Source organism: Nyctereutes procyonoides, unplaced genomic scaffold, assembly GCF_905146905.1.
Source record: "Nyctereutes procyonoides isolate TBG_1078 unplaced genomic scaffold, NYPRO_anot_genome, whole genome shotgun sequence".
NCBI classification, from domain to species: Eukaryota; Metazoa; Chordata; class Mammalia; order Carnivora; family Canidae; genus Nyctereutes; species Nyctereutes procyonoides.
In genome coordinates this window covers 12,128,748-12,142,045 of record NW_026575036.1, presented here as the reverse complement: position 1 = coordinate 12,142,045, position 13,298 = coordinate 12,128,748, and the positions used below count along the sequence as shown (strand labels likewise).

Below are 13,298 nucleotides of genomic sequence, written 5' to 3'. Positions count from 1 at the left end.
AAACATCTGTACTCTTTGTCAAAAAAGTGAACTCTGTATGAGTAATGTGTAACTGGAGCCAACACTCTCTTTCCCTCTTTGCAAAGGGATCCCATGGTTTTCTATCCACTCTCTACCATCTACTCTTCAGTATTACCTTTTTGACTCCTCATTCACCAGGCTCACTGACCAGCGCTCATAAAACCACTCACGGGACTTACAATTCTGTGTGGCACAACTATCATCCCCATTTTACAGATGAGGAAACTAAGACAAACAGCTTAAAATTTTTCCCTTGAATCATACAAGCTTCTAAGACCCAGCACCAAAAATCAAAAGTTAGGTCGGCTGTCTCCAGCACCTGCATTTGTTAATGCCAAGATACAATCTGACCAATCTTATTACACTATGAACATTCTTACTTTTGGTTGTGGTGAAAGACACACACAAATTTGATCATTTTTTACCATTTTTAAGTCTATTGTTCAGTGGCATGACTTACAAAACAATCACTTTTTCTAATCTTCTCCTTTGAATGTTTTTAGTGGTATTCTTTAGATTTTATTTGTTCAACACATATTAAACCCATGGTATTTACCATTGTGTTCAGGCAAAAGGAAGATCTGCCATGCCATCCATTTTTGAGAAGGATGCCTAGAAAGAGGCCCCATTGTTCAATGAATAAGAACATTTAAAGCCCAATTCTACAATTTAACTTGCACACTAGAACTGAAATGATCACCACGAACCACTAGATGGCACTTCATATCAAATATGCTGTACACCTCCACTGCTTTTGGAAGGATCTATTCACTGTACTTCCTATTTGAATTGTTATTGGGTCCTTTTACAGTAAACTTCCCAATGGTACTGAGAAAGCATATTACATGCATGGTTCTTTCCCTTACAAGATTATTTGCTTTTGGGTCACAGCAGGTCATCCAAGCAAAATTTTAAAGCTAGTCCACTTTTATAGGCACAAACAGGTGATGTGCTGGAACCCATGAAATGTATACTACCAGCACTTTAAAAACATTTTTTCCTTCACAAGAATTGGGATCCACTGAGGGATAAAAATCAAGGCAAACCTGCTGCCCTGTACTTTTTTTTCCCTTGAGCTAATCAGCTATTCTATGCTCCAAATTTTGGAACAAGCAACCAAAGATTCAAAACATGGGATTTGTAACATGCAGGCATCTACCATTGGACTCTGAAGCCATTCGATGAGTGTTTCTGCTGTTGAATCTGGGATCTGGCATCTCAAACCTTCTTTCTCCTCTGTGTCCATCATCCCTAACAACCCATGCAGGTCTTCTACAAGGTGCAGAGCTCGCAGGCTTCCCATGAATGGGGATGTGGGAGACTGGCAATCAAAAATCCCACTGGAATATTCCAGGGCCTTAGAACCTAGGTTTAAAAAAAATAGAAATCACAGAGAGCACAACAGGATTTATATTAGATAATATACCAAAGTTGAGGGTGGCAAGTTCAGTCACCATTCCCAAGTATTCATTTGGGAATACTCAAAACAAGCAACAAGGCAAAGAAAATATTTCAATCATAGAAATCTCTCCAAGTCATAGTTATTTGGAGCAAAAATAAAAGCCATATAATTGATGGTAAGTATCAATTGCCAAATACCTAACAGGGAGACCAATTGTGTAGTACGACAAGAATATAATGAAGGAGCTTTGGTGAAGGATGTGCTGGCCTCATGGATATAAGGGCTAAGAAGGGAACAGGTCAGTTTGGACAGAACCAAGTATTCTCAAAAATAAACATTTAGGTAGCATAAAGTCTCGAAATTCCCTGCAAAGAAGTTTCAGGTTGAGGTGGAAATTTGTTCAGCATAAGGGTAACAGGACCAACTCCCAGTTAATTTACCAGAATTTAATCTCTGAAGAAGTTCAATGAATTATATGTATACATGCATATAAACATTCTCTCCCTTGATTTTGTTTAGTCTAGCATCAAATGTTCTTGCTAATATTAACTTTAAGAAACAGTTTTACAGCCATTTTTCCCCTATTACTTACAAGGGAAAGCATTCTACGACTTAAATCCATATAACTAATCTATAGCCCATTCCGATAGCATTCATGTATACCTCTTCATCATTTTGATTTTTATTTTCTGGTCTGTCATATATACATACTATTGGTTATACATACTGACTTTATATTTAGGTGTCAATAATTATGATATCGAGGCTACCACCTCATTATTCTGAGGGTCTTATAACTGGAAGAAAACTGCAAGCCAATGTGTAAATTGGTTGGCCATACAACTTGATCAATTCCAATGATCGGGAGAGGAATTTCCTTCCAGTTAGTCCATTCCACTGACCTTCCTTAAAACTAGACCAAATTATTTGGTCCAAAATCTGCAAAACCATGATAATGATAACCATTAATATGCTATGCCCAATGCTAAATGCTTCACATAATGCTCTGAATCAATCCCCTCAGGAACCATGTAAGGCTGAGAGGACAATCCAGAAAAATATAAATTGAGGAGGCTATGTAAGGGAAAGGGTGGAACAGAAGAACATTAAAAACAAAACAGCCTATAATGTCCTATTCCGGCAATTTTAAGCATGAGGATCACCTGATAATACTATTAAAAACAGATGTGGGGACCCCTGAGAGGCTCAGTGGTTGAGCATCTGCCTTCTGCTCAAGGCCTGATCCTGGAGTCCCGGGATCGAGACCCTCATTGGATTCCCTGCATGGAGCCTGCTTTTACTCCTTCTGCCTGCGTCTCTGCCTCTCTCTGTGTCTCTCATGAGTAAATAAATAAAATCTTTAAAAAGAAAAATAAAAACAGATGTGTCCACAGTCACCTTCCATCCCGTTAAGTCTCCATCACAAAACAAGGTGAAAGAGAGGGGACAGATGAGTATTTAGAAAAACTCCTCAAATATTTCCAGTCATATCTCCCTCCTACCTTAAGTGGAGAACTACTGATATTAATAGGAGAACATAAACCCGGGTCCAACCTACAAAGCTACCAACTGACTCAGCGTGAGGTGGGACCCAGGAAATCTTGGTTTTCTGAATAACTCTAATGTTGGTCCTGACTGCCAGGGCTAAAGAACAAATACACTCATCTAGCAGAGTCTATAAAATGTAAATCCTCAACTACTGTCCAGAAATACTTTTCTTGACTAGAGTTTCACCAAGAATTTAAGGTTATAACATCTAATAAAAGCCTAGATCTGGCTTTAGTTACATTTTCCAAAACTGCAACACAGTAAATCCAATCTGTTTTCCATATAATAGTCCTAAGACTGTGTGAAAGTATCTATCATGCCCTGAGCAAGAGTATACTTTTCCAGGTTAAGCTTAACCAGTTCCTTCCTCACCAGATGTGGCTGTTAAACTCTCTGCCTTCGTGTTCACCTCCTCTAGGTAAGTTTTGCCAATAACTTCTTCAAAACTGATATTCCAAGAACTAAATACAGTATGCAAGATGTCTAATCTACGAAGGAGGTCAAATTAAAATCTGGTCTCGAGGTATAAAGCGTAACAAAGGAGGCCAAACTATAACGTGCCATATCCCTCAACAGAAGAACCTCTGACAAAGAAAACACCTGTGGCTTCTTTGAACCACTAAGACAGAATATGGCCAAATTTATGACCAGAAGAAATAAGCAACAGGGACCAAGAAAGCTAGAATTGAGGAGCAGTAGAGGACAAGGGCATCTTGACCCTGACCATCCGGTGGATGACAACCTCACCCACTAGCCCATTCAATCCTCTCTTCATTACTATGGGTTTCTAAATACATAAAGGTACTTCTCCTGCGATAAAACACAGAATATAACATGAGACCTTAGGAGAACTTAGGCAGCCACTGACCTTGGGAAAACAAAAGGACCTGAAAAGTTCACCTATGGGTCAGTCCCTTTGGTCATGAGGAGAAAAAAGGAGGTCATGGTCTATACTATCTCTTTGCTCCACTTCCATAACAGAGAATTGCTCAAGATTCTTAACAAGGGAGTAATACGACCAAATCTGTGTTTTAGAAAGGAAATCCTGGTGGTCTAGAGAATGATGGACTTGAGTGGGAAAGCAAGACTGTCAAGAACACCAAGGGAGAGGGTTATTGGAACAAAGCGAGGCGAGGTAAGGACAGATTTTAGAGGGGATAAGAGGGAATGGTAGAATTTAAAGGGACGTAAAAGTGATAGAACTTGATTAAGCAGGACTATGAGGGACAAAGGTCTAGAGTGACTTAAATTTCTATTTAAGAAACTGCGTGGATGGAAGGTTATGAAATTAGACAAGACTAGTAGGAGAGGCTTCTGAGTAAAGAAAATGAGCTCAACACTTCACTTTATGTGATGACATGGATGTGCATATAGGCTATTTCAAAGGAGATATATGATTGGCAATTAGGGACCAAAAGCTTAGCAGAGAATTGAGAGGGTAAACAGACGTAAGAGTGGTTGGTGGGAACATGAATGTTGAATTAAAGGGAACAAATCAGAACATCTGTGGCTACTGGGTATAGCAGTATCCCTCAAAGTGTGGCCCGCAAACTAGCTGCACCTAAATCACATGAAATGCAATTTCTTTATTCTTGAATCAGAACCCTAGGGTGGAAATGGAATTTGACATTTTAAAATAAAGCTTGAGAGTAATACTGGTATAAAATGGAGAAGAAGTGGGATCCCTCAGTGGCTGAGTGGTTTGGCACCTGCCTTCAGCCCCGGGTGTGATCCTGGAGTCCTGGGATTGAGTCTGCATCAGGCTTCCTGCATGGAGTCTGCTTCTCCCTCTGGCCCCCGTCTCTCATGAATAAATAAATAAATAAATAAATATATTTTTTAAAAAATGAAGAGGGACCAAGATGAAACCATGGGGGATCTAGAAGCAGCCAATAAATGAAAATAAGAAAGTGGAAGGGTAACTCTTTTATGACGAGTTGGAATGAAAAAGCCAAGAACACAGAGTAAATATCATGGTTCCATCTTTCAGAGGACACAGATTACCTGCTATAATCCCATCCATCTGCTCCAACGCTGCAGCCAACATGTCACTTGCATCACTCATCATTTTATTGTCAAGGGTAAATTCCAACCTAGATCTGAGAAAACAATGATGTTACCATTATATCCTTTAAATCACACATTCTTCCTGACAAGTGTGATAACTCAACTTTAAATTACAACCCCACCTAGATGTCAGATATGGAAAGAGACTTTCTGAAGTAGTAGAGCTAAATTAGGAATGCTCAGTAGATGAGATTTTTTTTCTTCCTGCATCCACCCAATTTCTGTTCTTTCAAGTTTGCTTTTAGTTTTTTTCTGTATAAAAATTTACCATAAGACTTGTCTAAGAAAAGAGTTTACTAGCATATACACTAAACACATACACACACAACCAGTGGTATTTCATAATATAACAGCTCAGCACATGTACAAGTGCCTACAGTGGTCTCCATACATTTACATAAATATTCATAATCCCTAATCATGACAACAACCCAATAAAGTGAATAAATTTGTCTTCATTACATAGATGATGTCAAAGATGTTTGTTGGTTTTTACATGGAAACCCAGCAAATAAATAGCAAATATCAGGTTTTAACCTGTGTCTGTTTGACTTCTACTATAATACACATTAAATTTGTTTATCTGATCTTATCTGAAAAATAGGTTTATGCTGAAATTATGACATAATCTACTCATTCTTTTACTTATCAAAAAATGTATTGAAATTATTCTTCATATTTAATTATGAACAAGAAGAAGTCAAGACTATTAATTAAGGCGCTTCAAGTACCAGACTAAGCACCCCTGTAAATTCTTCCCAAAAAGGAGAATAAGGCCCTAGATACTTTGCAGATACTGTGGTGTAGCAAATATCTTGGAAATTAAGGGTATGCTGTTTAAAAGAAAACTTTGCCCACTGTTTCCAAGCAGCCAGGTCTCACCACTGTACTTTTATAAATATATTTACAGTTCTGATAAACACCTTCTTGGATCAGTTCTCTACTCTAAATTCAGTCCAATGAAATGCCATATAATACTTCGATTTTGTAGTTTTTAGAGATTTTGTCTAAGATTTCCCAGAACTTAACTTCAGAAGTTGTAAAATATCACAACCATTTTAGTGGAAAAACTACAGAACAAAAATACTCAAGGCAAGTGTTTACAGTCACTGAGAAATTAGGGAGTTAATAAAAAAGGTTATGAACTTAGGTAGTTCTCAAGAATTTACTTGCACAGTCCAGAGAGGTGTGCAGAGAAAATTTAATAGTCACATTTCAATATGAAAACTCAAAACTCAGTGACAACTGAGAACATAAAGGCTTAAGCCAAAGGCCATGCAGTCCCTGAATTTCATATAATTAAGTGGCTTGCATTCCCTTTCATTTCAAAAGTAGCACTTCAAAGAGCTCTAGATATGATGATAAATATATAAATAACACAAAGAGATACAAACCAGGCTCACCTATAAAGATGGCTAATAAAACAAAATAATGCTCATATTAGAAAAATTCTCACCTCATTAAATTAGAAAAATAAATATTCATCTTTGTTAGCAATTGTATTTATGTACAGCAGAAACACTTTTTCATGTGTGATAGGTAGTTATGTATTTCTTCTCTGTTAGCCTTTCAAATGCTATGACATAGAAGCATGAGAACCTAGACCATGGTTTTCAAAGTGGTGAAGAACCAGTTGTTTTTTAATTTCCAATTCTTCATTTAATAAATTAGAATATTAGACACAGCAGCGCCATGGCGGTCGGCAAGAACAAGCGCCTTACGAAAGGCGGCAAAAAGTTCAACGTGGATGGAACTGGAGGGTATTATGCTGAGTGAAGTAAGTCAATCGGAGAAAGACAAACAGTGTATGTTCTCATTCATTTGGGGAATATGAATAATAGTGAAAGGGAATATAAGGGGAGGGAGAAGAAATGTGTGGGAAATATCAGAAAGGGAGACAGAACATAAAGACTCCTAACTCTGGGAAACGAACTAGGGGTGGTGGAAGGGGAGGAGGGCGGGGGGTGGGGGTGAATGGGTGACGGGCACTGAGGGGGGGCACTTGAGGGATGAGCACCGGGTGTTGTTCTGTATGTTGGTAAATTGAACACCAATAAAAATTACTTTATTAAAAAAAAGAAAGAAAGAAAGGCGGCAAAAAGGAAGCCAAGAAGAAAGTGGTTGATCCATTTTCTAAGAAAGATTGGTATGATGTGAAAGCACCAGCTATGTTCAATATAAGAAATATTGGAAAAACACTAGTCACAAGAACTCAAGGAACCAAAATTGCATCTGATGGTCTCAAGGGTTGCATTTTTGAAGTTAGCCTTGCTGATCTGCAGAATGATGAAGTTGCATTTAGGAAATTCAAGCTAATCAGTGAGGATGTGCAGGGCAAAAACTGCCTAATTTCCATGGCATGGATCTTACCCGTGACGAAAGGTGCTCCATGGTCCAAAAATGGCAGACCATGATTGAAGCTCATGTTGATTTAAAGACTACCGATGGTTATTTGCTTCGTCTATTTTGTGTTGGTTTTACTAAAAAATGCAATAATCAGATTCGGAAGACCTCTTACGCTCAGCACCAACAGGTCCGCCAAATCCGGAAAAAGATGATGGAAATCATGACCCAAGAGGTGCAAACAAATGACTTGAAAGAAGTGGTAAATAAATTGATTCCAGACAGCATTGGAAAAGATATGGAAAAAGCTTGTCAGTCTATTTATCCACTCCATGATGTTTTTGTTAGAAAAGTAAAAATGCTGAAGAAGTCCAAGTTTGATTAGGAAAACTCATGGAGCTTCATGGTGAAGGTAGTAGTTCTGGAAAAGCTACGGGGGATGAGACCGGTGCTAAAGTTGGAACGAGCTGATGGATATGAACCACCAGTCCAAGAATCTGTTTAAAATTCAGACATTTAATGGTGACAAATAAAAACATATTTGTGATGTTATAAATAAATAAATAAATAAATTAGAATATTAAATTGCAATAAGTGTTTATAAATGTTTATCTCAATCTCTATACTTATCACGTAGCAGCCTGCATGTAACAGAAAGGGGAAGACAGACAGCAAAACAGTCAATTAAAATTGTATTTAAAAATTAGTGGAAAGGTGCTAAGGAAGAAAAATGAAGCAGGAAGAGAGGGTCAAAAGTTTGGAAGGGTTTGCAAATTCAATAGGGTAGTCTGATTCATGTTTATACATCTTTTTGCCCGTGGGCACTCCCTAACCTATTGTATGGAGAGTAGCAAGGATCATGAAATATCAAAATTTTATTGGCTTAAAGAGGAGAGGCAGTAAGTTTCTTACCTTATACACAAAAATGTTTTTTAATACTAATTCATGGTAGACTGTGGTAAATTAAGAATATACAATGTAATCCACCAAAATGACAAAAGATGAGTAAAAAATCAGGTTAATGAAATGGAATACTAATAAAATCCTCAATCCAAAAGAGGGCAATAATGGAGCAATGGACAGGTGGTAGAAACAGAAATCAAATGGCAAGATGGTACATTTAAATTCAATCATACAAATAATTACATTAAAAACAAACAGAACAAACACCATTAAAAGCCAGAGATTGTCAGACTAGCTTTAAAAAAAAAAAAGACAGACCTAACTATACCCTGTTAATAGAGATATGCTTTAAACATAAAGAAAAAGGATGCAAAATGAAATACCATATAATATAGAAAGCCTAAGAAAGCAAGAGTGGCTATATTTGTAAGAAAAATGGTTTTCAATTGAGAAGTATTACTAGAAAGAAAGATATTTTATGATGAGTCAGTTAATCAGGAAGTCATAAAAAATGTAAACATTTTGGCAACTAATAACAGAGCTTTCAAATATATAAGGCAAAGCCCAACACAATTAAAAGAGAATTACATAAATTAAGTCACTATATTTGATGTAATTTTTGATATGGTTAAATTTAAGCGTATGGTCCTGTCCTTTTTGTTTTGTCCCATCTATCATTTTCAAACCTCTTTTGGAATGGCAAAGGTAGGTACAAGGTAGGAAAAAAATCCCTTAATAACAGAAGATTTGAACATTATCATCAACCATCCTGACCCAATTTGATTTATATAAGAAAACATCCAAATACAGAATATATATTTTTCAAGTCCACGTGTTATATTCATCAGGATAGTCCATATATTCAAGGACAATATATTCCAAATGGACTTCAAAGGACTATGCAGAAAATAAGAACAGCAAATTGAAGTGGTAAAGTACTAATATTAAAATAAAATTTCCAGATTTATTAAAATTCTGACTTGCCGGTGGCTTGAGTTTATTTTAGAGGCAGTCTAATTTAATGAGCATCTGTGTTGATAAAACTATGTCAACTTTCATGGCTGGGTCAAAGTATTTTTAAAAATAGAAAGGCTAAATGGAAAGGCTTCAGAAAAATCCTATGCTCTAAAAAGAATTTCCTATATCTCCAAAAAATTTCTGAGAGGAAGATTTCCCTGGATATCCTTACATACTTAATACAATATTATTCCAAATATAGTGGAACATTACTCCACAATAAAGAAGACTGTACTACTGACACATGCAACATTATGCTAAGCAAAAGAAACCAGACATAAACAACTATACTGATTCCTTCTATATGAATCCAGAACAGGAAATCTATAATGATAGAAAATAGTAAAACAGTTACTTGGAGGAAGTGGCAAATGATCCTGAGGGAATTCCTGTTCAATAAATGGATTAAATAGTTGGTTACACAAGTTTATAGATGTGTCAAAACTCATTAAACCGTACACTTAAGAAGTGTGCATTTCACTGTATGTAAATTTCATCTCAAATTTTAAAAACTAGGAATAAAGATTGTTATTAGTTAAAAATGAAATTGTAGTCTTCAAATGAACTAAATAAATGGATTAATATAAGTAGAAAATGCATGGACTTATAATGAGGTCATAAAACAAGGATAATGAATAATCCAATTAGATACTTGAGGTCCAAAATAAAAAACTCAGAATATCCAACTCCCTTTGCTCCAAGTCTTCGCTTACCCAGAAACCTGCTGGGCACAAGTGGGCACAAAACCATTTAGAAAATTAAACCTTCAAAATCCAATAATTCTCATACAATAGTAAATTCATTTCTGAATTCTAAATAGCCAATAATATACTTCTTTGAATGAAAAAAAAAAGTACCAGAAAATACAACTACCACAACAAAGGAGTGGGTTTTGGGTTTAAGGTCATAGCTCAAACTTAAAGCCCTATTTGTTGGGTAATTTAAACAGAGATCAGTTCTGTTTGCAGGAGTCCTCAGTCTAGTGGTTTCCTATTTCAATGACTCAATAAAAATAAGTTGAGAGAAGTCTTAGAAAAGCCATCTCCTGGGGATGACATTCATATATTATGTGTTATAGTAGAGGACAAAAAAAGATGACCCAATAGAAGCATGTTTTGTGTATATTTCCAGCTTGGTCAGGACCCATTTAGAGCAGATTTGAATGGGATAAAATATTAAGGAAAGTTCTAGCAATGGGCGTGGTGGCTGAAGAGTTGGCCAAAAATCACGCTTTTTGCTGGGTTGCTAACTGACTGATGCTTTAGGGCGGGCTAGCTGCCCAGTCTCTCTGTGAATTAAAAAAAAAAAAAAAGACTAAGAAAATTATTAAGTTTGTTCTAAACTTGGGTAAAAAAAATGACATTTGTCCTAGCTTTCTCAGCTTTCCTTAGCTAAAAATGTTTAGGTTTGAAAGAGAACTTCTAATTTCTTGCCCACAGACAGATACAACTCACTGAGATGAAGGCAATTAGAAGAAGAAATCTCTTTACTGAGAGAATGTTTAAAAATATTCCACTAGGCTGGTAGAGTGCCATATTATTATGTGGCCATTATGAAAACAATGTATTTTCACATACATTACCCACAGATTTCTCATCAATTTTCCCTGCAAGATGCTCACTAGGGACATCAATCAATTATACAATGATTCCCAATATATGCAGCAATACAGTCATAGCAAAGATAACATGTTTTTAAAAATGGAAAGACCAGAAGAGAGAAGTTAGGACAATTAATTAGTGGTTCTCTTGGTATGGTTCCTGGACCAGCAGCACCATCACCTGGGAGCTAGTTAACATGCAAATCCTTGAGCCCCACCCAAAATCTACTGAATGAGAAACTCTAGGGGCAGGGCCCCAGCAAGCTGAGTTTTTACAAGCTGTCCAGGTAATCATGGTGCACACTCAATCATCTTGAGCTAGAGCATAAGAGGCCATCTTTCCTTTTAGAACAAGCTCCACCCAAGATGAGATTGGAACTGGCTACCAAGGTAAACAAGGGTAGAATGCCTCTCCCCAGTCACTGCTTCTTTTGATCCAAAAATAACAGCTCTGAATAAGCAATTCAGGTTTCAACCCAAAAACTCTCTTCCCTTTAAACTTCAACTACTAAGTCCTTATGTCTGCAACATTTTATGATTCTTATGCAATCCTCCTTAGTTTCTGGTTCTCTGTTATGTATCTGTCATCACATACTTTCTCTCCTCTCTACTGTATTAGTTCAAATCCTTTTCACCTCCAATCTGCTCTAACATCGATAGAAAATTAATTCAGAATCACTTGAAAAGGCAACATGGTAAGAACTGGAGGTCAAAGTCACGAGAACTGTTGAAAACAAGAGACTGGGGATGTTGGCAGCAGGCGTGATATCTACTGTTACAAAATACATTCTAAAATTTGTCAAACTGTAAAGTATAATGATGATATAACTGAAAGTTTTAACACTATTTTTTTTAAAGATTTTATTTATTTATTCAGAGAGACACAGAGAGAGAGAGGGGGCAGAGGCACAGGCAGAGGGAAAAGTAGGCTCCATGCAGGGAGCCCGACGTGGGACTTGATCCAGGGTCCCCAGGATCAAACCCCGGGCTGCAGGCGGCACTAAACCACTGCGCCACCGGGGCTGCCCAGTTTTAACACTATTTGATGATATTAGAGAATTATTTTAATTTTTAAATTTTAAGAGTTAATTTATAAGAGTTCTTAATATTTTAGAGATTATTAGCAAAACATTACCTGGTAAAATGATACATCTTGAATTTTCTTTAAAATAATAAAGGGGAAGGGAATAAGGGTAAAGATATAGATGAAACAAGAGTAACCATGATTTGATAATTGTTGAAGGTGGGTGATAAGTACATGGGGTAACGTTATACTATTCTTTGTATACTTTTATGTATTTGAGATTTTCCATAATAAAATATTTGTTTTTCATCTATATTTAGACAATAGGATTTTCAAGCACCCTTAAACATGATATATTGTCTTAAATATTTTTCTATCCTGACCTCAAGCACACCAAGGGCTCACCAAATATTTACAAAGCAAATAAGAAAATACTTATTTTAAGCACCTGCATAAACAAAAACACACTCTCAGAAAATGGAATGACCTCTCACAGAGAATTTGTAAAACAGAGCATGAAAGAGGAAGTATTAATGACTGTACCTTAGCGAAAATTAATTCTCTTGCTCACTAAAATGAAGAGCCACAAAAGGTGATGGGGCAAAGTTGGTAAGTATTCAGAGAAATGAAACAGCAAGGAAAAACAGGACAAGATAAATGGAGAGGAGTTTCTCAGCTCAATGCTATTAATATTAAGGAATGATGACTGCAAGGGAATTGATAAAAAACATGCATAGGATAAGCCAAGATCCTTTACTTCTTCAATAAAGGAATGCTATTTGAAAAACTGATTATAGGGGGAGGGGCAAGATGGCGGAAGAGCAGGGTCCCCAAATCACCTGTCCCCACCAAGTTACCTAGATAACCTTCAAACCATCCTGAAAATCTACGAATTCAGCCTGAGATGTAAAGAGAGACCAGCTGGAATGCTACAGTGAGAAGAGTTCGCGCTTCTATCAAGGTAGGAAGACGGGGAAAAAGAAATAAAGGAACAAAAGGCCTCCGAGGGGGAGGGGCCCCGCGAGGAGCCGGGCTGAGGCCGGGGCGAGTGTCCCCAGGACAGGAGAGCCCCGTCCCGGAGGAGCAGGAGCTGCACCAACCTTCCTGGGCGGAAAGGGGCCCGCAGGGAGTTGGAGCAGGACCCAGGAGGGCGGGGATGCCCTCGGGCTCCCGGGGACACTAACAGACACCTGCGCGCGCAGGGAGAGTGCGCCGAGCTCCCTAAGGGCTGCAGCGCGCACGGCGGGACCGACCGGAGCAGCTCGGAGGGGCTCGGGAGCGGCTCCAGGGAGGGAGCTGCGGGGCGGGAGCGCGAATCCAACAACACAGGCCCCGGAGCACAGGGCGCCGGGACACAGCCCAGGATCCGGCCT

At 37.7% G+C, this 13,298-nt stretch overlaps 1 protein-coding gene and 1 pseudogene across 11 annotated transcripts in view; one reads left to right on the top strand and one right to left on the bottom strand.

Moving 5' to 3' along the window:
* Positions 1 to 13,298, bottom strand: part of PPFIBP1 (PPFIA binding protein 1) — a 172,784-nt gene that overhangs the window by 52,274 nt on the left and 107,212 nt on the right. For all 11 annotated transcript variants that reach the window (XM_055318787.1, XM_055318784.1, XM_055318785.1 and 8 more), the window contains 2 exons: positions 4,976 to 5,070; positions 1,181 to 1,386 (listed from right to left, as the gene is read on the bottom strand). In XM_055318787.1, coding sequence (XP_055174762.1) covers positions 1,181 to 1,386; positions 4,976 to 5,039 — 270 coding nt within the window. In that variant the 5' untranslated portion in view covers positions 5,040 to 5,070. The remainder of the gene's footprint in view (positions 1 to 1,180; positions 1,387 to 4,975; positions 5,071 to 13,298) is intronic.
* LOC129505631 (40S ribosomal protein S3a-like) lies at positions 6,731 to 7,931 on the top strand (annotated as a pseudogene).